Raw genomic sequence first — 27097 nt, 5'->3', positions numbered from 1 at the left:
TGGGGAATTTTTTAAAAAAAAATTCCATCTACTGATTCATTTGGAAGGTCTTTTACTTAGAACATACCATTGATTTACTAAGTAAATTATACAAATAATAATAAACTTAGTAAGAAGATGGGTAATCGCATAGCTTCATACCACTCTTTGTAAGCAGAAACTTAAAGAGAACCTGAGGTGGGTTTTAAGAATGCTAGTAGGACACAGAGGCTGGCTCTGCATACTATCACCAACCTCTGTGTCTGTACTGTGCACCCCCAGGCCCCCCCTAGGGCACCTACCTATGCCTACCTACCTATACTGGATCTCCTACCTATGCCTAGCTAACTACTGGGGCACCTACCTATACTGTGACACCTACCTATGCCTACCTACCTATACTGGGGCACCTACCTATGCCTAGCTAACTACTAGGGCACCAACCTATGCCTACCTACCTATGCTAGGACTCCTACCTATGCCTAGATAACTACTGGGGCACCTACCTATGCCTATCTACCTATACTGTGACACCTACCTATGCTACCTACCTATACTGGGACTCCTACCTATGCCTAGCTAACTACTAGGGCACCTACCTATGCCTACCTACCTATACTGGGACTCCTACCTATGCCTAGCTAACTACTGGGGCACCTACCTATGCCTACCTACCTATACTGGGACTCCTACCTATGCCTAGCTAACTACTGGGGCACCTACCTATGCCTACCTACCTATACTGGGACTCCTAGCTATGCCTAGCTAACTGCTGGGGCACCTACCCTATGCCTATCTAACTATACTGGGACACCTACCTATGCCTACCTACCTACTTATACTGGGACTCCTACCTATGCTTAGCTAACTACTGGGGCACCTACCTATGCCTATCTACCTATACTGGGACACCTAGCTATGCCTATCTACCTATACTGGGGCACCTACCTATGCCTACCTACATACAAGAAGATAATAAGGTTGTTGCTTCATTGTGGACAAACCAAATTTGATCAGCTGGACAGTCACTGTTGTTCTATCATTGAGCTACCACAGCCCGGCAACCATATGGACTGGAAAACCGCTACGGCCTACATTCTCGCCATGGTGCGCACCAGTCCAGCACGGCCATCACTACGCAAACAGCTGTTTGCGGTGCGTTACACAGTGAGTTTGGTGTGTCAGTGTGAAGCAGTACACTTATTACACTCCCTGATTATTGTATACACATGCAAGATGTTTGAAAGCACGTTAGGCCTGCAATTTAGCATTCAATGTGATTTATGCCCTTAAAACGCTGCTGTGCGTCAAATCCAGATTTTTCCCTGGGACTTTTGGCATGTATCCCACTCCGCCATGCCCCCCTCCAGGTGTTAGACTCCTTGAAACATCTTTTCCATCACTTTTCTGGCCAGCATAAATGTTTCTTGTTTTCAAAGTTCGCCTCCCCATTGAAATCTATAGCGGTTCGTGAACGTTCGCAAGTTCGCGAACGTTTGCGGAGGTTCGCGAACCTAATATTGGAGGTTCGGGCCATCTCTAATCATAATTGGGGAAAAATTGAACATAGGTGTGTGGTACATTGGTCATATTTTTGAAATGTTACAATCAGTCAGAAAATTGTTTTGCAATTCTTGAGTTGAACAGATATTTTAAAAATGGTATGGTGTGTGGCCACCTTTAACCTAACCCTACTCTCACACAGAACCCTCCACTACCGGTTCCTAACCTTAACCCCCCCCCGGTGGTTCCTACCCCTAAGACCCCCTATTGGTGCCTATCCCTAACCCACCCCCCTTGCCCCAAATGCACAAACACCCTTACAAACATAACATTTGTACATACAAACAATAAAATATTTGATAACGTAAAATTTATATATCCAAAGGAAATATTGCAAAAACTATAATTTTATTTATTTATTTATTTATTGTATTTATAAAGCACCAACATATTACGCAGCTCTGGACATTAAATGCTGCAAGTTTCAAAACAATAACATATTTAAGAAATTAAATGTTCTAATGTTGAAAATGATATTTATTTGGCGCCCAAATTTCTGCTTGGGGGCGCCGTATTAGCAATATTTTCATTAGCGCCTATGGGACTCCCAAATTGTCCATTAGCCCCAGGTGCCCAAATCTCCTGCTACCCTAAAATTTATCACAGGTGGCGACATCTTTAGTCTTGTCAGGTACATCTCTGCAGAATATTTGTTTGAAAATAAAGAAAATTTAAAGCCAGTAAAAATTATACCTGGTCTCCCAGAATGCACAGGGAGGAGATTGCCGCATAGCTAAACAGCCTAGGCTAAGCATCACTGGGAGGGAGGGGCTACATTCCAATGTACAGCAATATATACTGTAGATATAGGAAGTGTTTCTGATGTTGAAATCAAAATGACAGTTCGTGGGTATCCTATCCTATCCTACTAATATAATAAATGGGAAAGTTCGGATGTTTGGATGTTTGTTACTCGATCACGCAAAAATGGCTGAACGGATTTGAATGAAATTTGGCACACACATAGTACATTACCTGGAATAAAGTATAGGATACTTTTTATTCCCATAACCAAAAAGGGGGCGGAGACAAATACAAATTTCACTGAGAAAATGTAAACTGCAGCCATTCTTCCACTGTTAATGGTAGGGTTCTCAAACTTTGCACAGTTGTTCGCTGGGTGGCTGGGATTAATATTCAGAAAGGTGGGTGGAGTCTATAAAAGCCAATCAAAATTAACCTATTGATTTTCAAGGGGAATATTTACATTGCTGCCATTCTTGCACTGTTAATGGCACAAGCCTCAACCCTGGTACAGTTGATCATTGGGTGACTGGGGTTCAATTTCAGAAAGGGGGTGGAGCCACAAACAGCCAATTAGATTTGTTTCATTCCAATGCAAATTATTGATGCCAAACACTGCAAAGCTCACAAACTTGGTAATTGAGTAATTGATTAATTGTGTGTGAGGGTTAGGAAAGTGGGCACAGCCAACACCAGCCAAATACATAAGCGGGCAACGCAGGGTCATAAGTGGGCAGAGACAAATACAAATTTTACTGGGAAAATGTAAACAGCAGCCATTCTTACACTGTTAATGGTAGGGTTCTCAAACTTTGCACAGTTGGTTACTGGGTGACTGGGGTTAATATTCAGAAAAGTGGGTGGAGCCTACAAAAGGCCCATAAAAAATTACCTATTGATTTTTCAGGGGAAAATGTCATTGCTGACATTCTTGCACTGTTAATGGCACAGGCCTCAAACCTGGTACAGTTGATCATTGGGTGACTGGGGTTTAAATTTATAAAAGGGGGTGGAGCCACAAACAGCCAATATGATTTGTTTCATTTTAATGCAGGTTATTGATGCCAAGGACCGCAAAGCTCACAAACTTGGTCATTGAGTAATTGATTAATTGTGTGTTAGGGTTAGGAAAAGTGGGCGCAGCCAGCACCTGCAAAATACATAATTGGGCAATGCCGGGTCATCAGTAGGCGGAGACAAATGCAAATTTCACTGAGAAAATGTAAACTGCTGCGATTCGTACACTTTTAATGGTAGGGTTCTCAAACTTTGCACAATTGGTCACTGGGTGACTGGGATTAATATTCAGAGAAGTGGGTGGAGCCTACAAAAGCCAATCAAAATTCATGTATTGATTTTCAAGGGGAATATGTAATTGCTACCATTCTTGCACTGTTAATGGCACAAGCCTTAAACCTGGTACAGTTGGTCTTTGGGTGACTGGGGTTCAAATTCAGACAAAGGGGTGGAGCCACAAACAGCAAATCAGATTTGTTTAATCTCAATGCAAATTATTGATGCCAAAGACCGCAAAGCTCACAAACTTGGTTATTGAGTAATTGCGTGTTAGGGTTAGAAATAGTAGGCGGAGCCAACACCAGCCAAATACATACCTGAACAATGTTAGGAAATAAGTGGGTGGAGAAAAATACAAATTTCATTGTGCAAATGTAAACTGCAGCCATTCTTACACTGTTAATGGTAGAGTTCTCAAACTTTGCACAGTTGGTCACTGGGTGACTGGGATTAATATGCAGAAAAGTGGGTGGAGCCTATAAAAGCCAATCAAAATCCACCTATTGATTTTTAAGGGGAATATTTAATTGCTGCCATTCTTGCACTGCTAATCACCTGTACCTGGTACAGTTGGCCATTGGGTGATTGGGGTTTAAATTCAGAAAAGGGGTGGAGCCACATCCAATCAGATTAATTTTATTTCATTGCAAATTATTGATGCCAAAGACCACAAAGCTCACATACTTGGTCATTAAGTAATTGTGTGTTAGGGTTAGGAAAAGTGGGCAGAGCCAACACTAGCCAAATACATACCCGGGCAACGCCGGGCATGCAGCTAGTCCTGAATAATTTACTGCAATCTGTTCTATGTTACTACTGTACCTCTTTAAACATATTTGGGGACATGTTTGTTGCAATAGTTTTGCAATGACTTCAGGTACACTTGAAAAAAAAAGGGGGGGGGGGGATTGTTTTTTCAGTGAATACACTTGGATTAAAATGTGTGTTATTTTTTGTATTTGCCTGGATTTCTACTTATGCGTTGAAAAATGTAAACCGCCTGTGAACCAACATAATATTTTAGCTTGGTGACATTTCCAAAACCCAGCGTGCAGGGATGATGTCACTTCATATAGTGGTGACATACTGCCAAATGAGGGAACGCAGAGTCAGTGTGGAAAGTACGGGGAAATCCATTCTCTCCACTGACGTCTTATAAGCAGTAGAGAGAACAGATAAATGTCAATAAAAGATATGTACATTCCAGGATCCAAGCATGCATCCGATCCCATGTACAAACTGAATCGAAGACTGGACATTTCTGATTGCGAGCTCGGTCCTGCTCAGGACCAAGGATGGTCAATGAGATGCAAATTTGCAAGATTATGTAAATTTTGTGTGCAGATTGATGAAGCTTGAAAAAGGGATGAATCAAATTGGTCCTTGTTTTTTTGTTTGTTTTTTTAAACTGCATAAATGTGCACCCAAACGTGCATAATCCTGCATCAACCCAGAATTATTTTCATCTTACTGACCATCCCTACTCAGTCAAGAACACATTTCCAAGGGGGCTGTAAGGGAAAATTGTTGCATTTGCAGTGGTGTACCTATGGGAATTTGCCACCCGGTGGCTGGTATTAAATAAACCCTCCCCCACCCAAAAAAAGGAGGAAATTATAAGTTTGGCATGCTAAGTGTGGCAAAGTGGTGAATGGGTGTAGGTGAGGGGGACGGGGTACACTGGTGGTGTTAGGGCCATGTGGGAAGGGTGTTATTGTTAGGCATAGGGGGGAAAGGGGGGTGTTGGTATTTTGATATGGGGGAGGTATGGTATGTAGGTATGGGGGAGGTTAGTGTAAGTTGTAGGTAAGGGTGGAGGATAGTGTTAGGTGTAGGTAAGGGTGGAGGATAGTGTTAGGTGTAGGTATAGGGGAGGTTAGGGTTAGGTGTAGGTATAGGGGAGGTTAGGGTTAGGTGTAGGTATAGGGGAGGTTAGGGTTAGGTGTAGGTATAGGGGAGGTTAGGGTTAGGTGTAGGTATAGGGGAGGTTAGGGTCAGGTGTAGGTATAGGGAAGGTTAGTGTTAGGTGTAGGCATAGGGGAGGTTAGTGTTAGGTGTAGGTATGGGGAGGTTAGGGTTAGGCTTAGGTATTATAGAGGTTAGTATTTGGCGCATGTGGTGGTGGTGGTTGTTGGGGTGTTAGTGTTAGGTATAGGTTGGGGGGTGTTAGTGTTAGGTATAGGTATGGGGTTATGTTAGTGTTAGGCATATGTGGGGGCCTTGGTTAGTGCTAGGTGAAGGTGGGCAGAATCTAAGGCATAGGTGGGGTGCGGTTACCCCAACCAGCAATGCAGAGTATTGCGTGAGCGGAAGCTGTGTTGTGTTATCTCACTTGCTGCTGCACACCGGAGTCCACCGATGCACCCTCCTGTCATCCCCTTAGCTCTCTTCCTAGCATTGGGCATGTCTTCCTGCATCACGTGATTACAGGAGTTCAGGAAGAGATTGTCAGCACTAGGGGGAGAGCTGAGCGTGTTGAGGAGGGTGCATCGGTGGACTCTGGCATACAGCAGCAGGTGAGATTATGAGATAATACAGCACGGCTTCTGCTCACGAGATACTCTGGATTCATTGCTCCAGCTGGGGACATGGATGGTTGCGCAGGAGGACTCCGGTGCCACGCCCTGCCACAGTTACACCCAGAGTGACCCGCTTCGGCCGCCACTCCCTTAGTTCACCACTGTGCATTTGGATTGGGGGTAGGCTTAAAATGGAATTGGAAGGTTGCAAATATAAGAGCTGGTTGCAGAAGAGGCTTAACCACACAACATTGGGCGCTGCATTAAAAATCTCAGGCTACATCCACTCCTGAGCACAGTCACACTTCAGCAATTAATTATACATAAAATGTTTTGTGGAAAAAAAATGGATCTGTTTGCACCAGTTCATAGATCTTTATGTAATCCTCCATGACCTACAACAGCCTGGCCACTCCCAGTCAAGCTACGTACAAGCTTTAGGTTCTGCAAACTACAAAGAAAAAAGAGGCGTGTGCTCAAGAAGCAGGTGGTTTTGGCGCATGGAGCTCACCACCGGCCGGGCACTGGAACCAGGCGCCCCATAGTAGCAATGCAGCGGATTCCCCCAGAGAGCACCTCACTGTCCAGGAGCGCTGCGACTGCCCCTTGGGGGGGGGGGGGGGGAGCAGAGAAACGCAGATGGAAGACTAGGGCAATGTCCGTCTAAAAGGATAGATTCCTCACCATTACGATTGTACACAACTTCTAGTGCAAAATGCCTGTCCTGGGAGTGAACACACCAATAGTGGGGTGAGGGGGGGGGGGGGGGGGGGGGCAAGCCCCATGAAATGCTGCCACCACTGGGGGGAGGGGGGCAATTGCAAACTACAAAGAAAAAAGAGCTGTGTGCTCAGACCAGGTGTCACCTGGCATATATGCTGGCTTTAGGTTGTCTTAAGCTGAAATGAATAATCATGATCTAGTCAGTGTGCACAGATGTATGTCTACCTGCTGCCTCTGGCTTCCCTCCTCCTATTCATGGAGCAGAACCAGAGATTCAGCTGAGCAACATGTCTGTACAGTGACTATTCTCTAAGGCGTGTTTTATTCTGATACACTCCACTTTTAGCGACATGAGCATGCCGTGGAAAGAATGATTGGTCTTTTAGCTAAACCCATCACTTCCTGCTAGCTGATCAGCCACCATGGGCTAGTAGGGAGGTGGGGCTTCATATTGACTTGTAATCAACAGGCAGCTTGAGGTTTATGAGGGTGAAATAGTTGATAACGGCCTGTTGAAAATTTCACCTAATAAAATAGCGAGGGGTGAGGGAGGTTAAGGTTAGGCAGGGGGAGCTGAGGTTAGGCTCCACCAGTGGGAGGGGTTTAAGTCAGGCACCACTAGGGGGAGTTAAGGCTAGGCACCCCTGGGGAGGGTTAAGGTCAAGCACCGGGGGGGGGGGGGGGGGGTTAGTGTGTTGAAGGTCAGGCAATAGGCACCATCAGGAGGGGTTTAGGTTAGGCACCATTGGAGGGGTTTAGGTTAGGCACCATTGGAGGGGTTAATGTTAGGCACCATCATCATGTTAGTGTTAGGCCTCTAACACTGGGGTTCTGTGTGAGAGTAGAGTTAGGCTAGGTCATAGTAACATATTGGTGAATATTACCAACATTTTTCTATATGAATTAAGTAGTAGAATATTGTAAAATTACCAATATTTTGGCATTGATGATCTCCAGCGATCTGTTCAATGGTTGCCTTTATTAAATGCGCCATGAGGGGGCTTTAAATTGGCACAGCAGATAAATATATTAATTAACCTTTCTTTCAAAACTTCCTCATGCATTATAGGCCTACTGGATCTCCTGGTATTAGTCCTGTTCTCCTGGCCCGGTGATCTGCAAACTCTGCCCTCCAGCTGTTAAGGAACTACAAGTTCCACAATGCATTGCAGGAGTCTGACAGCCACAGTCATGACTCATAAAGGCAAATGCATTGTGGGACTTGTAGTTCCTTAACAGCTGGAGAGCCAAGTTTGCAGATCACTGTCCTGGCCAGTCGGGCGTAACACGCATCTGCAGCCCAGTTGCGTGTGCCCATCCCGCCGCGCTTCCGTCACTGTGAGCATTCTGCACCTGCACAGTACTACTGGGGGAACTGGACTGATACCGGACTATCCAGAAGGCTTTAGACTGCGGCCAGGGAGGGATCTGCGCGGAGGGGGCTGGAGGAAGCCCCAGGTATGTATAAATCTTTTATGCCCCTTCGTCTCAGGGTTATTTTAAACTAGGTTCAGTCAGACTTGGAGCATACTGAGCTTCAGAATTAATCAGTATACTCGGTAGCTGTTTTAGACTGTGGATCATCAGCAAAAAGCATGCATTACATTTCAGCGGGTGCAGAATTTCAGAATTGCGGTTTTAGAGTTTACAGTACAGAGTAAATCTGAAACCATCACTTCCATTTTTTTTGTTTTTATTTCTCGTGGTATTTTTGTATTCTGACTCACACAAAACATTCGGTGTTTATAGTGATTCTGACTTTTTAATTTCAGTGCGACGCAGGAACCCAAACGTAGAAATGGGACGGAGGAGAAACGGATCCAGCAGAGACAATCATCAGTACGTATCCTAACTTTACATTCACTCACTCAATATATTATAAGTGCCAGATTTATACTTTTAACCAGGGCTGGATTTACATCTCACGGGAAAATATAGGCACAGAAATTCTGGCGTCCTATACACCACACTCCACCAAACCTGTAAATAGCAATACAAACACGAGTTTTTCCACCAAACCCCACCACTACACCACAAGTGTGTAGGCTGACCCTGCTCCCTAGCTGGCCTAGCTTTCACCAGACCTCTTTCCCTCTACGCCTGCATGGTGTGCCTGTTCACATCATCCTGGAGCAGAACTGATGTCACCACACCCCCAAAACAAAGTAAATTTCTGCAGTCTCTGATTGGCCTAATACTTTTGAGTTTTCCAATTGGCCTACAAATTCAGCAGTTATCTGATTTCAGTACAATACTGACTCTCTGATTGGTCCAATACTTTCAAGTCTTGTGATTAGCCTAAAACTCTGAGTCTCAGTCCACAGAATTCCGATTTCCACATAACGATTTCCGCATGGTATTTTCTGCCATGGAGAATGGTTTGGAAACGCGGAAATCAGAATTCCACGGAAATCAAAAGCTCATCTCTAATCAACACACCTCCAGGATGGGGATCACAGGTTCTCACCCTTGACAGCTGCCCCTCAGCACACTGGTGCCATTGACTCCTGAATGGTGCATGAAGCTCAGCTGTCATTAGAAAGCTGAGATTAGCGGTGACGGAAGCGTGACAGTGGCAGAGGCAGGCTATCGAAATCTACATCCTGTCAGAGACAAGAGGCTGCACACAGGGCATAGATTTCAACCATCAATGTTCGGAAGTCGTTAATCAAAATGTGTTATTTTTGTAATTGTTTTCTGTTGATAATTCAACAACAAAAAAGTGAAATCAACTTCCATGTCATTTCACAAAGTATTTTTTAGCAACCAGTTAAAATGAGGAACATGACCATGGATTTATGTTGAAATTTCTGTTATTTGAAGGACTTTTGTAGAAGTCAGTGAGGGGAAATAGATTTTGCAACATCCGAGTTTTAAAATTACATATTTAAAAAGGAAGAAATAAAAATGGATATATTAACTTGCAACACCAGGCTCAGCTGTGATTTTCCCCCTATTAAACACACACAAAGCCATAGCTAGTGCTGACTAGTTCAGCACTGCTCTGCAACTCTTACTGCCCCAATACGCTTTTCCATTTGTTTTGGAGCCCCCCCCCCAATTTCCATGTCATAGGGACATAACCATATGGAACCCTCACCAGAACTTTGATAATGCTCCCCTCTCTGTCTTCTACTCCCTCCAGCGGGATGCCCAGGGTCATATAACAGCTACAGCCCACATAACCCCCAGCTGGAAACCTAGCTGGAGCAAGCCCCTATTCGGTAAGGAGTTCTTGTGCAAGATTCTCTAACATTTCAGAGTGGCCTACTGAGTGTGCCCTTTGTAGCCATAGATCTAAAAGGCTTTAATTCAGACGGGAGAAAAGTGCTATACAATCATTGACAGTATTATTAGTATTATTACCAGTGTGCCTACCATATCTCCTCTTTAAGCAGTCACCATTGCCCCCCTCCCCCCATTTGGCCACCTAACCCTGTCCCATAAGAAATCCAAACCTCCAATACATCTCATAACAAGTGCTGCCACCTTAAATCCCCCTCCTTTCATACAAAAGTGGTCACCATCCCTCTACCCGCCCCCCCCTCCAAAAAAAAGGTGACCCACCTGTGCTCCATAGTGCAATACACATACATCTTAATTCATGCAGGAACAGTTCAGGAGGTATGGAAGTGACCGGTGGTTGCATTGCAGAGGAGCAGACTTGACACTGAAACAGCAATTTACATTACTCTGCTTAGCTAGTGGGGCCAGACCATGGCTAGTGACTACCAGATGACCCCTATATCAGAGGAAGGAAAGAAGTGAGCCCCACAGTGGCTGCTACCCACGTACGTCAAAAAAGTGTGCACAGTTATCTCAATAGTATAATAACAGTAAATTTACCAATATTTTACTATTCAATTGTAAAAACAATAGTAAAATATCAGTATTAAATACCATTTTACAGCTATAGCTAAACCAAAGCCTATTCTCACACTAAACCCTCCCACTACCAATGCCTAACCTTAACCACTTCAGGTTCTGAGGTTTTTACCCCTTAAAGGACAACTGTAGTGAGAGGTATATGGAGGCTGCCATATTTATTACCTTTTAAACAATACCAGTTGCCCGGCAGCTCTGCTGCTCTCTTTTGCTGCAGTCATGTCTGAATTAGACCAGAAACAAGCATGCAACTAATCTTGTCAGGTCTGAGAATAATGGGCCATATGCAATTCGAGGAGATAAGAAGCTGAAAACATGCGAGCTTCTTATCTCCTCACATCGCTCAGGATTTACCGGCAAATTCAATTGCCAGTTTCACCTGAGCGATGTCCTTGTGTAAAGGAGTATAACTCAGGCGAATACTAGGTATTCGCAGAGCGATGCTCCTGTGTGGCCAGCGATGTGGCGCGAGGCATTTGTGCTGGGGAGCTGTCCTTCAGCACTACAGCACTGCAGCCTCGCTTCCCCGGGAGATGCGCGCACATCGTCGCAAGAGCCAGCGCATCGTCGCAAGAGCCAGCGCATCGTTGCAAGGCTCATACCCGCCGCCCGTCGCCTTCTGCCGCTCGTCGCTACCGCGGGACCTTCAGAGGATACATGCCTCCATCGTTCCGGCTCGCCGCATGTCCCTCGCCGCTCCTCCGCTCATCTCGGTGACTGTCATTGTTCTCAGAGCCCGGCAAAGCATCTTTGAGTCTCCCGCCGGGGCTCCCCATTCCTCCACTAGGTGGCCCAATGAGAATCATCCTGATTCTAATTGTACCAATGAGAATCAGGATGATTCTCATTGGGCCACCTAGTGGATGAATGGGGAGCCCCGGCGGGAGACTCAAAGATGCTTTGCCGGCTCCAGGAACACTGACAGTCACAGAGATGAGCGGAGGAGCGGCGTGGGACATGCGGCGAGCCGGAACGATGGAGGTATGTTTTTTTGTTACATTTTAAATAGGTAAGGAGTCAAAGCTGACTCCTTTACCTATTTAAATCACTGGCATCTGGGGTTTCCTTAGTAAAGGAGGCTCCCAGATGCCAAAAACAGCCCGCAGACACCGGCGATAGGTCTTTTCGCCTGCTCAGAGCAGGTGAAAAGTTAGCACCTATGTTTGCCGGGAAGCATCGCTTCCCGGGGGGTGCAAAATGCAATTGCATAGGGGGAAAGGAACTTGCTGGGCGATTATATCGCCCAAGCGAGTTCTTTTCCGCCCTGGGGGGTGTTAAATGCAATTGCATTAGGCGACCTAGCTGACGCCTAATTTAAGAACTCGCCAGCACTTAGCGCTGGCGAGTTTGGTAATTGCATAGGGCCCAATGTCGGAAACACCTGATCTGCATGCTTGTTCGGGGTCTGTGGCTAAAAGTATTAGAAGCAGAGGATCAGCAGGACTGTCCATTGCAGCCCCTTACACAGTTCTGGTTCTGAGCTTGCTAGGCGTAAACCCAAAAGTTACACCTCACAATACATTATTTGGCATTATTGCCAGCTTGTGCGTCTCTAGCAAAGCTTTGCTAGGCAACAACATTATGATGCATCTATATAGCATTGGGTCCCCGAGCTGTCGCCATAGTGATAACATCCAATCGCTATTGGCGGCAGCTTTTACAGGTGTCCATGAATCTTAAGGCCAAGTATAGGTGACACAAAGGGTTAATTAGTTTGGTAGGGGTTCAAACTTCACACAGAAAAACTTTATTTTTTATCTATTTAGCATTTGTGGCATTGGTGGCTTTTAGTACTGACATAAGTCTCACCTTTAGTGTAGCTAATTTGGACATGAGACTTACTCGAAGGAACTAGAAGTGCCTCCGCACTTCCTTGCCGCCACAAATCTCCTTCCTCAAGTCTAACCTTAATCATCCCCGCCACCGCAACGCCTCCCCCCCCCCCCCATGCCCAACCTTATCCCTTCTGCCGCCAATATGAAAAAGAAAGGCAAAAAACATAAATTTGGGGCCCATTGTAATAACTGGCAAGGAGGGTTATTTCTGGGCGCCATTGCACCACATAAATTTCCATGTGGAGTTGGCTCTGGATACCATAGAGTCTTCTCGGTTCTCTGCCTATCCCATCATTACTGCACCGTCCCCGGTTCAAGTTACTCGTCCTCCTAGATTTTCATCACTCTTTGGGTACCCTTTTAACTACTTACTGTAACGATTGTAGAATTATCTCCGTGGTCAGCGCACAAGATGTGCGCCGACACTGAGGAAATCCTCCACAAGCGTATAAAAAAACAGAACCCAGCTTTGGTGCAATGCACCTGTAGAGAGAAAGTGAGCACAGAGACAGAATGTATGTGTGTCCACCAATCTAGTCACCACCCGGCGACGGTGAACACACAACAGCGGAAACCAAGTGGAAACGCAATCGCAAGAATGGCGATTGCCAACAGTGACACAAGACCGAGTAAAGACAGAGCATAGGTGTAGTAAGAAAGACACAGCAAACAATAATGATCAGAACGCCAAGGAAAATAACAAACGCACTCGCTAAGCGCGGTCGCCGCACGAAAAGTGCAACAGCTAGAGTTGAGCTGAAATTTTCGTAATTTCGCATTACTAAAATTACGCATGCAAAATTTGCGATTACGATGCGAAATTACAGTAGCGTAATTGCCATTAAAATCGTAATTGAAAATACCGTAAGCGTAATTTTCAACGCGTAATTTCGCATTTCGCTCATGCCGTAATTTCGCATTAAACGCTACCGTAATTTCGCGTTAAACCGTAACGCTCCGTATATATAAAAAAGCCGCCGACTTTAAGGGTTAATAGCAAAGCCCCCTTAAATGCTAAGAGCCTCGAATTTGGAGAATATATTAAGGAGATCAGGAGGAATAAGAGGAAAAAAATTTTTTTCAAAAAGACCTTATAGTTTTTGAGAAAATCGATGTTAAATTTTCAAAGGAAAAATGTAAACATTTAAAAACCCGCCGACTTTAACGGTTAATAGCAAAGCCTGCTTAAAGTTTAGGAACACCAAATTCCCAGGATATATTAAGGGGATCAGTGGGAATAAGAGGAAAAATTATTTTTTCAAAAAGACCTTATAGTTTTTGAGAAAATCGATTTTTAAGTTTCAAGGGCGAAAATGTCTTTTAAATGCAGAAAATGTCAGTTTTTTTTGCACAGGTAACAATAGTGTATTATTTTCATAGATTCCCCCAAGTGGGAAGAGTTTTACTTACTTCGTTCTGAGTGTGGGAAATATTAAAAAAAAAAAGACGTGGGGTCCCCCCTCCCAGACCTCTTTAACCCCTTGTCCCCCATGCAGGCTGGGATAGCCAGAATGCGGAGCACCGGCCGCGTGGGGCTCCGCACCCTGACTATACCAGCCCGCATGGTCCATGAATTGGGGGGTCTCGGAAGGGGAGGGGCAGCCAAGCTTTCCCCTCCCCCTCCGAGCCCTTGTCCAATCCAAGGACAAGGGGCTCTTCTCCACCTCCGATGGGCGGTGGAGGTGGAGGCCGCGATTTCCTGGGGGGGAGGTTCATGGTGGAATCTGGGAGACCCCTTTAAAAAGTGGTCCCCCAGATGCCCACCCCCCCTCCCAGGAGAAATGAGTATAGAGGTACTTGTACCCCTTACCCATTTCCTTTAAGAGTTAAAAGTAAATAAACACACAAACACTTAGAAAAAGTATTTTAATTGAACAAAAAACATAACCACGAAAAAAGTCCTTTAATATTCTTAATTAACAATTAATACTTACCTGTCCCTTTAAATAAATGATCCCTCGCAATATCCTCGGAAATGTTCTATCAGTTACAATGTAACAAAGTTATTACAATGTAACAACTTTGTTACATTGTAACTACGCCGCACCCGACGTCACTCGCCACCGCCGTATGCGCGTCTGCGCTGCACACATTCCCGACAGAGCTCTGAGCTATATAGCTCAGAGCTCTGAGAAGCATCTTTGTATTTTGGCTCCAAGGAGCCCCATTGGTCCTTAGCAGACCAATGGGGTTCCTTCAAATCAAAAGGAACCCCATTGGTCTGCTAAGGACCAATGGGGCTCCTTGGAGCCAAAATACAAAGATGCTTCTCAGAGCTCTGAGCTATATAGCTCAGAGCTCTGTCGAGTCCGTGCAGGACGCTAAGTCCCCGCAGCTCCCGCTGTCCACCCAGCCCACATCTGTCACCCACATGTCACCCACGTGTGGGTGACATGTGGGAGAGGCGGGGAGGGCAGCGGGAGCTGCGGGGACTTAGCGTCCTGCACGGACCCGACAGAGCTCTGAGCTATATAGCTCAGAGCTCTAAGAAGCATCTTTGTATTTTGGCTCCAAGGAGCCCCATTGGTCCTTAGCAGACCAATGGGGTTCCTTTTGATTTGAAGGAACCCCATTGGTCTGCTAAGGACCAATGGGGCTCCTTGGAGCCAAAATACAAAGATGCTTCTCAGAGCTCTGAGCTATATAGCTCAGAGCTCTGTCGGGAATGTGTGCAGTGCAGACGCGTATGCGGCGGCGGCGAGTGACGTCGGGTGCGGCGTAGTTACAATGTAACAAAGTTGTTACATTGTAATAACTTTGTTACATTGTAACTGATAGAACATTTCCGAGGCTATTTCGAGGGATCATTTATTTAAAGGGACAGGTAAGTATTAATGGTTAATTAAGAATATTAAAGGACTTTTTTCGTGGTTATGTTTTTTGTTCAATTAAAATACTTTTTCTAAGTGTTTGTGTGTTTATTTACTTTTAACTCTTAAAGGAAATGGGTAAGGGGTACAAGTACCTCTATACTCATTTCTCCTGGGAGGAGGGGTGGGCATCTGGGGGACCCCTTTTTAAAGGGGTCTCCCAGATTCCACCATGAACCTCCCCCCCAGGAAATCGCGGCCTCCACCTCCACCGCCCATCGGAGGTGGAGAAGAGCCCCTTGTCCTTGGATTGGACAAGGGCTCGGAGGGGGAGGGGAAAGCTTGGCTGCCCCTCCCCTTCTGAGACCCCCCAATCCATGGACCATGCGGGCTGGTATAGTCAGGGTGCGGAGCCCCACGCGGCCGGTGCTCCGCATTCTGGCTATCCCAGCCTGCATGGGGGACAAGGGGTTAAAGAGGTCTGGGAGGGGGGACCCCACGTCTTTTTTTTTTTAATATTTCCCACACTCAGAACGAAGTAAGTAAAACTCTTCCCACTTGGGGGAATCTATGAAAATAATACACTATTGTTACCTGTGCAAAAAAACCTGACATTTTCTGCATTTAAAAGACATTTTCGCCCTTGAAACTTAAAAATCGATTTTCTCAAAAACTATAAGGTCTTTTTGAAAAAAAAAATTTTCCTCTTATTCCCACTGATCCCCTTAATATACCCTGGGAATTTGGTGTTCCTAAACTTTAAGCAGGCTTTGCTATTAACCGTTAAAGTCGGCGGGTTTTTAAATGTTTACATTTTTCCTTTGAAACTTTAACATCGATTTTCTCAAAAACTATAAGGTCTTTTTGAAAAAAAAAATTTTCCTCTTATTCCTCCTGATCGCGTTAATATATTCTCCAAATTTGAGGCTCTTAGCATTTAAGGGGGCTTTGCTATTAACCCTTAAAGTCGGCGGCTACCTAACATTGATACATGCGTCAACTTTTCCGCTTCGGGAGCATGACCATACGCATTAATTTCGTAATATCCGTTGCAATGGGAAAATTACGCGAAAATTACGCTTACGCGAAATTTCGCGAAATCCTTCTTCATTACGATTATGTACTTACGGCCATAAACGTAATTACACTAATTACGCGAAATTTCGCGAAATCGTAATTACTCCATTACGCTCATCTCTAGCAACAGCGACAAAACACGCTAATGGCGCGGTCTCCGCATGAGAAGCGCAACAGAGACATAACGCACCAACCCTAACTAACCAATGTAACATGAAAATGAATAGAGAATGCGAACGCTTGCTAAACGGTTACCTCACCGAGCCTACAGCAAGCGTTCGTTCCAGACAAGACAGACAGAAGGAGTAACCAGTAGCAACCGCAGCTCTGGCCTACACTCCCAGACAGAGTACAGAAGGAACCACCGCCTCTACCGCTAGGGCAAATGCGAACCCAACAGATAGAATGATTTCCTGTCGACCGCCACTGGCGACAAGACAATCGCAACAGATAGACAGTACAAGGCAATACAGATAATTAATAACCTGACTACGCTAGAAGGAATGCCAGTGCACCCCCAAGGAATTATTCTAAGATAATCTTAACAAACAATTAGCAAAGGCTGAGACTCAAGGTAAGCCTAGCAGGATCAAACCTTTATGACCAGCAGGGAATTCTGGGAGGAAAAGGTATTTATACTGCAAGCCATCAAAGGAAGCAGCTAAGCAATTTGCATGACAAGTGGATGCAAATTCCTCACCAGAACAGCAGCTCTGAAACTCACAGAGTGAAGACAGGTCTCTTTTCCAGAGACCTGCAGCACTCAGACCTAAAAAATGGTCAAAAAGCTGTCTGCCTGTGCAGACAGCAGAGCAGATCATTACACTTACGTCCCTAAGTAGTTCTGAAGATTAGCTCATCCATACGGCACACATGCAAGTCCAAGCTTGCAGAGTACGGATGCGCTCAACCTTGGAGCGCATTCGTACTGCCAACCAACTGTATTTTTAGACACGTAGATATAATTAACAAACATCCTCACACATTTCACGCATCTTGGCCCTTTCCCATGTACAGGGGAAAATAAAGTTGGTTGAAAATGCTTTAAAAAAAAAAAAAGTATGGTTACGCTCTTATTTGCCACAGAAATTATGAAATGAGTTGGATTTTATTTTTCCATCAACAGAAAATGAAATTTATTACAATTTTTTTTTCCTTTCAGAGACCAACATGAAACGTTGATGACTCCAGAGCAAGTTACAGCCAATGGATCCTCCTGATGACCTGAAATATATTTTAGATTTTTTCTCAGTTCACCTTTGTTGTTCTCAGTACTTTTAGGCTGCTTTACTTAATAGATGACCAACTCGCTCAGGACAACTAGTGTTATACAGTGTGGTTCTTTGGTTCTTTCTTAACTGTTGCGAAATGATCAAATATACGAAAGACACTGCATATGGATTGCAGTAACCATGACACCAGAGTACATAGCAATGAATGCAGTTAATCTTTTGAATGTCACCCAATGAGAGACGACCAACGAAACATACTTACTCTGGTAGACATGGCAGAAATTGCACTCCAATTTTTTTCATCTTATTTATATTTTTGTGGTTTTTATGAAGCAAAACGAAGTGTCAATGGGTATGCCTCTGGAAGCCAAAAAAAAAATATTTTTTGTTGGAAAGTGTTTACTAAACTACCCTTACATTCAAAGTCATGACACAACTGCCCCATATTTCTGATGGTCTTCACAAGATGATGCTAAGATTCTGACATTTTCTGATGACTACGTTTCCACTGTAAAGCGTTTTGAGAAGAGACATTGAATGGGTTTGCCAAAAATCAAGAGCAAGGAAGGAACCGTTTGTAAATCTCATTTCATACTGCACATTTACCTTTATTAAGAATAACAGTATCTTCAGGCATCTAGGAAAAAACAAAAACGTGTCAACTGTTAAACAAATCTTTAGAAAACCTTTTTGTCAAACAGTAAGAGACGAACAACATCATTACGGGTCGAAATGAAGGAAGGCCTGGAATGGGTAACATAGTTTCAGAATATTTTAGGCTTTTATGGAATTTTCTCAACCACAATGAAAAGTACATTTTGACCTATATTATTTACAAACTGAGGAGGGGTGTATACCGAAGACCATCTGTGTAGAAATGTCCCTTATTTATGTGCATGGAAATAACTTAATTCTCCTTTTTCTTATCTTGACAAGTTTAAGAACTGAGATTTTGCTTTCTTACACATCTAATATGAAGTAAATTAAGGGAATGAAGGCATATAAAGGACTGGACAGACCAAGACATTTGAGTAAAATGGACTTAATTTGTCCCGCAAATAAATATCGTGTATCCTCTAAGTTCATGTGTGCCACATCTGGTGAAGACCTTTTATCTGCTTACTATAACTGTGGCCTATGGACAATGCCTCTATTTTATTTAACGTGGTTTGCCACTGTACATAAGGGATTGTTTTTGTAATCAGTGGACTTATCGTCTTAAATGAGTAAATAAGTTGTTGTGGCACAGATAAGTGAATCCGGTAGCATTGTTGCACCCAAGTTGCATACATTTTTATGCATGACGTTCACTATAAACTACTTTTACTAAAAGGGAAGACCTGACCATTAATTGTGGTCAAACATACTGTAAATTAACTAAGCCTGTCCACAGGTCAAGGTCATTAATTGTATACTTTGTATCATGTGACTGTAAGAGGAAATGTGACTACTGCTCTCATTCTATTGGCCAACATCTTGATACAGTAACACACTCATTATCCAACACCAACGGGGATAGTCTGATGTTGGATAAGCGTAGTTTCTCGTTGCTTGAGAGTCGATGTTAAAAATAGACCTAGCAACAAAACAGTGCAAACAGTACTATACCCCACACTGTATATTTACCAGAAACTCTGTATTAATGTTGAAGTACAGTAACAATTAGGACAAAGGACAGACGTAACACAATTTAACAGAGGTTAATTACTGTATTAAGAAGTGTAAAAGTATATTTATGCATCCTGCAAGGCCAGAATTGTTTTTCTGTTTGCTTGAGACTTCTGGTTAACTGTGTTCTGGATAACAGGGATTTTGCTGTAATTGCTACAAGACAACTTCTTTGTAAGGACACCAGCGTGCAGGATATTCCCTCTCATCTGCCCCCCTCCTAACTAAACTGCATGGGATACTACAATAATTAAAAACAATGGTGCATGAGCCAGCCTGGGGCCCCGGGAACTCTCACTGCCCGGGGCCCCAGAACCAGCATCTGACACCATATGTGAGCGCAGCCAAGACCTTGGAGCTGCCACATCCAAGGCCTGTCTCCTACTGCTCTAAAACTTACCAAACACACAATTGGAGAACCTCACTCCCAAACAGCAAGCTAGGTGTATTATGTGTGCACTTCTCATTGGCTTATAAGCAGCCTGCAGGCTTTATAAAGCAGCAGAGAACTGTTTGGGAGTGAGGTTCTCCAATTGTGTGTTTGGTAAGTTTTAGAGCAGTAGGAGACAGGCCTTGGATGTGGCAGCTCCAAGGTCTTGGCTGCGCTCACATATGGTGTCAGATGCTGGTTCTGGGGCCCCGGGCAGTGAGAGTTCCCGGGGCCCCAGGCTGGCTCATGCACCATTGTTTTTAATTATTGTAGTATCCCATGCAGTTTAGTTAGGAGGGGGGCAGATGAGAGGGAATATCCTGCACGCTGGTGCCCCCTGCTGGTCATATAGCCATTGTCTATATGCAACTGAAGCCCTCTCCTACTAATTGGCTGACTTGCTCAGCTTTTGCTTGATTATCACTGCAAGCTAGGTGTATTATGTGTGCACTTCTCATTGGCTTATAAGCAGCCTGCAGGCTTTATAAAGCAGCAGAGAACTGTTTGGGAGTGAGGTTCTCCAATTGTGTGTTTGGTAAGTTTTAGAGCAGTAGGAGACAGGCCTTGGATGTGGCAGCTCCAAGGTCTTGGCTGCGCTCACATATGGTGTCAGATGCTGGTTCTGGGGCCCCGGGCAGTGAGAGTTCCCGGGGCCCCAGGCTGGCTCATGCACCATTGTTTTTAACTTCTTTGTAAGGTTCACTCCCAGTCTGTCTGACCACGTTTGCTTGTCTTGAAACTTTGAAAAAAAGACGACCTTATTTTAGGCAGTTTCCCAACATCATCGATTTCTCTTTAAAGAGCAATTCATTTCAAACTTTAGCTTTTAGACTGTTGCACAAACTACCCAATTTCATCTTAAAGAGAATTAAAGAATTAAGAATGAAATGTTATTTTTTCCAGCTGCCCAGAGTATCCAATGTCAGCTAAAAATAAGTTTAATTTTGGACAATCGCTCAGCATGCTAAATTTCAGCTTTCAGTGAAATTTCATTTCAAAAATAGTGCTTTAAATTGGGCAGCAGTGCAGCTTAAACTAATTTTAGCTAAAATAGGAGCTTTATTTTAAGAGTGATTTCTTCTGTGCAATTTCTCAATATTTCCAATTTTAGTTTATAAAATACACAAGGTGACATGTGACGTGTTTAGATAGATGTGTTTGTACAGTGCCAATCATACAAATAACTATGCTGTGTTCCTTTTTTTTTTCTTTGCCTGAAAGAGTTAAACATCAGGTATGCAAGTGACAGTTTCAGGTTGGGTCAGGACTGGGTTGGACTATAGAGTAATGCTCACTGTTAAGGAATTACAGCCATAAAACACTTTCCTAGCAGTAAATGCCTTCTGAGAGCAGGAAAGTGATAAAAAGGGTCAATAGTACAAAGATTTTAGCTCTGGCATACTTCAAATAATGTGTCATTGAGCAGAGACAGGGAAACGGTAAAAGCTTAAAAAGTAGAGGCTGGATTAACACTTAGATGCGTTGAGTTGTGTCACGTTGCATTGCAGCATGCTGTTTTCAATGCAACAACAATGATACAACGCAACGCAACTCAATGCAACGCATCTAAGTGTGAATCTATCCTTACATATAAAATGAAACTGTGAGATATCTAAGAAAGTATTTTTTTTTTTAGAAAGAGGAGGACTGATACAATTATTTATCTCATCACTTTATTTTCACCTCATATTTCCTTTAAAGATAAGTTGCATTAACAATGCTGCAGATGTTGTCAGTTGTAAAGTTTCTAATGTTCCTAAAAGAACCACTGTCATAAAAATCTTAAAATTTATCTAAACACAGACAAATAAGAAGTATATTTCTCCCAGAGTAAAATGAGCCATAGATTACTTTTCTCCTATGTTGCTGTCACTTACAGTAAGTATTAGAAATCTGACATTACTGACAGATTTTGGGCTAGTCCATCTCTTCATGGGGGATTCTCAGCATGGCCTTTATACTTTATAAAATCGCTCCCTGAAAAAGATTTATACAAAGATGCTGACCAGCCTCCGTTCTCGCCGTACAGTTTTTTTGGCAGTTGGATGGAGCAACTGCCATTCACTAAGTGCTTTTGAAAATAAAGAAATCCCTGAGAATCCCCCATGAGGAGATAGGCTAGTCCAAAACCTGTCGGTTCTGTCAGATTTCTACTACTTACTGTAAGTGACAGCAACATAGGAGAAAAGTAATATATGACTAATTTTACTCTGGAAGAAATGCACTTCTTATCTGTATTTGATTACTTCTATTTAGAAATTTTAAGATTTTCGCAACAGTGGTCCTTTAAGTTGAGATTTGAATCAGCTATCTGGGAATAGTGCTTGGTACACACTATGCAATTTCTCATCTGATCGACAGGTAATCTGACAGGACGTTGCATCATGTGTACGTATCCAAACTGCTCCTGATCAATAACTATTTTCATATCTTTATTTTGCAAAATTGATCCCGTTATCAATTGGGAGCAGATCAGACAAGTGAAAAATTATCCACGTGATCCGTAAATCAAGTTGCGCTGTGTCTGCCTAGCATAAAAATGGTGTCTTCAAGTGCTTAACTGGACGGCTCCAAAAAGACACAGGAATTTATTTGCTAAAGATAGAGAACAGCTTATTGAGACATTAATTGCACAAATTCATTTTAGGTTAGGTTTAGTTTTAGTAGTTAGGCTAGGAATGCAGGTATTCAATACGGTCCAAAGCGCTGCCTAAAGAAATCATTTTAAAGCGGACCTGAACTTAGAACTTCCTCTCTGCTCTAAACGGATAAGCAGCAGCATAATACAGAAAAAAAACATTGTTACAGCTGATAGACACACCTGTAGTGTGTCTACTTCCTGTTTTCATGGAACCAGGCAAAGGGTTAACATCCTGCATTCATATATCAACTTTGCCTGCCCGGGACTGCTGAAATTCTGTGCTGACACAGATGAGAGATCAAATTTATACCTGTGATTACTTACAGATGAGGGGAAATTAGACACACTCTTCTCTCTAAAAACACACAGGGTGCGTTTCTCTCTGTTTTCCTTGTGTCCTATGCAAGAGTTCAGGCCCACTTTAAAGCTATGACGTTAGTTCTCACTGTATTGTGGAGAGTTCTCAGAGTACTATGGGATGAAGAGCCAACAGTTCAATGGCATTTTTTTAAATGCTGATATTAATTGCACCTTAAAGTGTCCCTGTGTGTTCACTGGAGTTAAAAATGTATTGTAAGCAGTCTTAGGGCTTGATTCACAAAAGAGTGCTAACTAATAGCACGGGCGTTTTCGCACGAATCTTCGCGTTGTGCGTGAAACAATAATTGTTTTGCGTGCAAATGCAAATTTTCACGCGAAACCGATATTGTTGCCGTGCGAAAATTCACGTTTGCACACAAAAATGCGCAATTGCGCATGAAAATTTGCAAAAATGCGAAAATTTATGCAAAAACGGCTGTGCTATCAGTTACCACTCTTTTGTGAATCAAGCCCTTACCATTCACTCTATTGTAATAATCAGTCACCATACTAGTTGATTTCTGTAATCATACAAAATTGTTTACAAAAGCAGTAAGGCTAGGCTCACAGTGGACAGTGCACGTTACCCTTGCGTTACATCGGGTACAGGGAAGCATACATTCAATGAAAAGCATGCTTCACCCTTAGTGTTAATGCACGCAGTCAGCGGTAATGTACTGCATGCAGTGCGTTAAGAGGCCGCAGCTCGTTACACCGCAATGCTGCAGCTGCACTGTGAAGTCGCATACGTGGTGCCATGCTACACTGCAACGCACCACTGTGAACGTGTGCCTTAAGCAAGATACTTCTCAATAGGGGCGCTCGTTCAGTTTCCGGGGAATTAAAGTTTCCACATTTCCAATCGGAAATCCGCATTTCGGAATTCGAAAAAATGGAAATCTGAATTCCATGGAAATCCGATTTACCGCAACTCGGTAATTTTAGCCCAACCCCAGAACTTGGAAGCATTGGACCAATCTGAGAATGCAGAATTTTTCTACAAAAATTTTAATTCTAATTTTAGATCAATCACAAGACTGATTTTCTGTTTTTCCAACTTCTTTTTTCAGATTTTTGTTTTGCTGGTTTCCATTTTTCCGATTTTTTTTTTTTTTTTACTGTTTGCATTCTCTGATGCAAAAAAATACTAATAAAATACACCTTTAAAAACAGAAATCGGAAAATCGCAAAGTGGAAAAATGAAACATCGGAAATCAGAATTTCAGTGGAATCGGAAATGGACATTTCTGACCATCCCTACTTCTCAAACCGGTTGCTAGATCTAAAAAAAAAAAACAAAATCATTCATTTGGAACAGGAATTCCATGGCCTTTATTCAAATCACTTTTTCCCCTACCTTCTTCTAGGAGATATTTTCCATCTTCTGTTTGAAATAACTTTTCAGCAACCTGCAATTGAAAAAGTACCAAAAAGTAGGTAATAAAACATCTGTCAAGTATTTCCTTATTTGCTGTTGTTTCAAAGAGCATTTGTTTTGAAAAGATGTTAAAATATTGCCTGACAAAAAACTTGGGGTGAAAATTTAATTGAATAAAGGCCCACGAGTTTTTTAGCCTCTCCTCACATTCCAATATCTTCAGTACAACTTCTAACTAGTGTTATTATATATATATATATATATATATATATATATATATATATATAATCGTATAATTGGAACAAAATAACTTATCTGGGAAATTCAGTTGTATTAGACTTGTAAAATGATACATATAAAAAATGAAAACCTCCTGTGTGCATATGGATGTGTATATGCTATATCTGTATTATCTGTATATTTATGTACATCTCAATTTAGGATGTTAGTAGGTAGAACATATACAGTGGGATGCGAAAGTTTGCGCAACCTTGTTAATTGTCATGATTTTCCTGTATAAATCGTTGGTTGTTACAAAAAAAAAAAATGTCTGTTAAATATATCATAATATCACACAATGATATTTGAGAAGTGAAATGTAGTTTATTGGATATATAGAAAGTGCGCAATAATTGTTTAAACAAAATTAGGCAGACGCATAAATTTGGGCACCACAAAAAAGAAATGAAATCCATATTTAGTAGATCCTCCTTTTGCATAAATTACAGCCTCTAAACACTTCCTGTAGGTTCCAATGAGAGTCTGGATTCTGGCTGAAGGTATTTTGGACCATTCCTCTTTACAAAACATCTCTAGTTCATTTAAGTTTGATGGCTTCTGAGCATGGACAGGTCTCTTTAACTCACACCACAGAGTTTCAATTATATTTAGGTCTGAGGACTGAGATTGCCATTCCAGAACGTTGCACTTGTATCTCTGCATGAATGCCTTAGTGGATTTTGAGCAGTGTTTAGGGTCGTTGTCTTGTTGAAAGATCCAGCCCCGGCGCAGCTTCAGCTTTGTCACTGATTCCTGGACATTGGTCTCCAGAATCTTCTGAATCCATGTGTCCCTCAACTTTGACAAGATTCCCAGTCTCTGCACTAGCCACACAGCCCCACAGCATGATGGAACCACCACCATATTTTACTGTAGGTAGCAGGTGTTTTCTTGTAATACTGTGTTATTTTTCCTCCATGCATAATGCCCCTTGTTATGCCCAAATAACTCAATTTTAGTTTTATCAGTCCACAGCACCTAATTCCAGAATGAAGCTGGCTTGTTCAAATGTACTTTAGCATACCTCAAGCGGCTCTGTTTGTGCTGTGGGTGGAGAAAAGGCTTCCTCTGCATCACTCTTGCATGCAGCATCTCCATGTGTAAAGTGTGCTGAATGGTTGAACGATGCACAGTGACTCCATCTGCAGCAAGATGATGTTGTAGGTCTTTGGTGCTGGTCTGTGAGTTGACTCTGACTGTTCTCACCATTCGTCGCTTCTCTCTAACCAAGATATTTCTTGGTCTGCCACTTCGAGCCTTAACTTGAACTGAGCCTGTGGTCTTCCATTTTCTCAATATGTTCCTAACTGTGGAAACAGACAGCTGAAATCTCTGAGACAGCTTTCTGTATCCTTCCCCTAAACCATGATGGTGAACAATCTTCGTCTTCATTTCATTTGAGAGTTGTTTTGAGATCCCCATGTTGCTACTCTTCAGAGAAAATTTAAGAGGAGTGAAACCTCACAATTGGCCCACTTAAACACTCTTTCTCATAATTGGATTCACTTGTGTATGTAGGTCAGGGGTCACTGTGCTTACCAAGCCAATTTGAGTTCCAATAATTAGTTCTAAAGGTTTTGGAATCAATAAAATGACAACAGTGCCCAAATTTATGCACCGGCCTAATTTTATTTAAACAAATATTGCACACTTTCTGTAAATCCAATAAACTTAATTTCACTTCTCAAATATCACTGTGTGTGTCTCCTATATGATATATGTAACTGACATTTTTCATCGTAACAACCAACGATTTATACAGGAAAATCATGACTATTAACAAGGTTGCCCAAACTTTCGCATCCCACTGTATGTGGTATTCATTTATGCAATGTTTTATATACTTTTCTTTTGTAAGAAAGCTATTACTTTCTGTTCTAGGAAAGACACTATACTTTACTTTGAAAGTTTTTCTTATGTAATTCTTCATGAATAAAATGTGAAAATGCCTTCTTTACTTTTTGAAATCTTGGAAGTCTTCCACTGACTACTGTCATTATATTACTGTTATCTTTGTACCCGTTTGTAGAAATTTGTGATAGCTTTGCCCACCCATGATGACAACCACATATAAAATAGGAGAGGAGGACATCTTACAGTGATAAGCAGAAGTCAATATTCCAGGAACAAGTTTTAATTTTCTGTTCATCTTTATTTATTTTTTTTTTACTATTTTTAACAAAAATTATTGTTACACAATTTTCTATTCAAATTAAATTATGTTAATATCCATTTCAAATAAAGTTGTTCATGCAGGTATTATAAGTTCAGTAAGTGGAAAGCTCTTTAGCATGTTTCAGATATATATCTTCAACAAGGTAAGGCTAGTTATTATAACCAACACATAACCTCTCATTTAAAAATTCTTCAAAAATATTTAGCATATGTGAGGTCATGACCTCCTATCTGCATATTGAGATGCAAGAAAATTTAAATAAAAGTAAAAAATCAAATAACTCCAACTCGAGTTTCAAACATAAGAAACGGTTCTTCTTACCATGATTACCGTGGCTCTTTATGAAAGTCGTTGTTTAGCAAGTACTTAGTATGGAAAATATCAAACCAAGTACCTTTATAGTTATTGGTAGGACACACTTAAAGCAGGATTGTCACCATAAAAATCAAATTTGAACAGCAACTGGTCTGAGTGTATTAAGTGATAAAGATGCTAATCCAGC

The 27097-nt window shown here is 42.4% G+C and overlaps 1 protein-coding gene and 1 long non-coding RNA gene across 8 annotated transcripts in view; one reads left to right on the top strand and one right to left on the bottom strand.

The window, feature by feature from the left end:
* Nucleotides 1–17685, top strand: part of LOC137547328 (T-lymphocyte activation antigen CD86-like) — a 246585-nt gene extending 228900 nt beyond the window's left edge. For all 4 annotated transcript variants that reach the window (XM_068270798.1, XM_068270799.1, XM_068270801.1 and 1 more), the window contains 2 exons: nt 8597–8663; nt 17594–17685. In XM_068270798.1, coding sequence (XP_068126899.1) covers nt 8597–8663; nt 17594–17651 — 125 coding nt within the window. In that variant the 3' untranslated portion in view covers nt 17652–17685. The remainder of the gene's footprint in view (nt 1–8596; nt 8664–17593) is intronic.
* LOC137547329 (uncharacterized) overlaps nt 1–27097 on the bottom strand; it is a 235422-nt gene that overhangs the window by 201037 nt on the left and 7288 nt on the right. For 3 of the 4 annotated variants that reach the window (XR_011026564.1, XR_011026563.1, XR_011026565.1), the window contains exons 2-3: nt 24120–24171; nt 18270–18300 (exon numbers count right to left, since the gene is read on the bottom strand). This is a non-coding gene — a long non-coding RNA (uncharacterized lncRNA). Of the gene's footprint in view, nt 1–17928; nt 18024–18269; nt 18301–24119; nt 24172–27097 lie in introns of those variants that run through there. The other variant, XR_011026566.1, reaches the window with a different exon arrangement.

The sequence above is a fragment of the Hyperolius riggenbachi genome, chromosome 2, assembly GCF_040937935.1.
Source record: "Hyperolius riggenbachi isolate aHypRig1 chromosome 2, aHypRig1.pri, whole genome shotgun sequence".
Classification (NCBI taxonomy): Eukaryota; Metazoa; Chordata; class Amphibia; order Anura; family Hyperoliidae; genus Hyperolius; species Hyperolius riggenbachi.
Note: the sequence above shows the minus strand (reverse complement) of the source record. Positions and strands in the feature narration are given on the sequence as shown.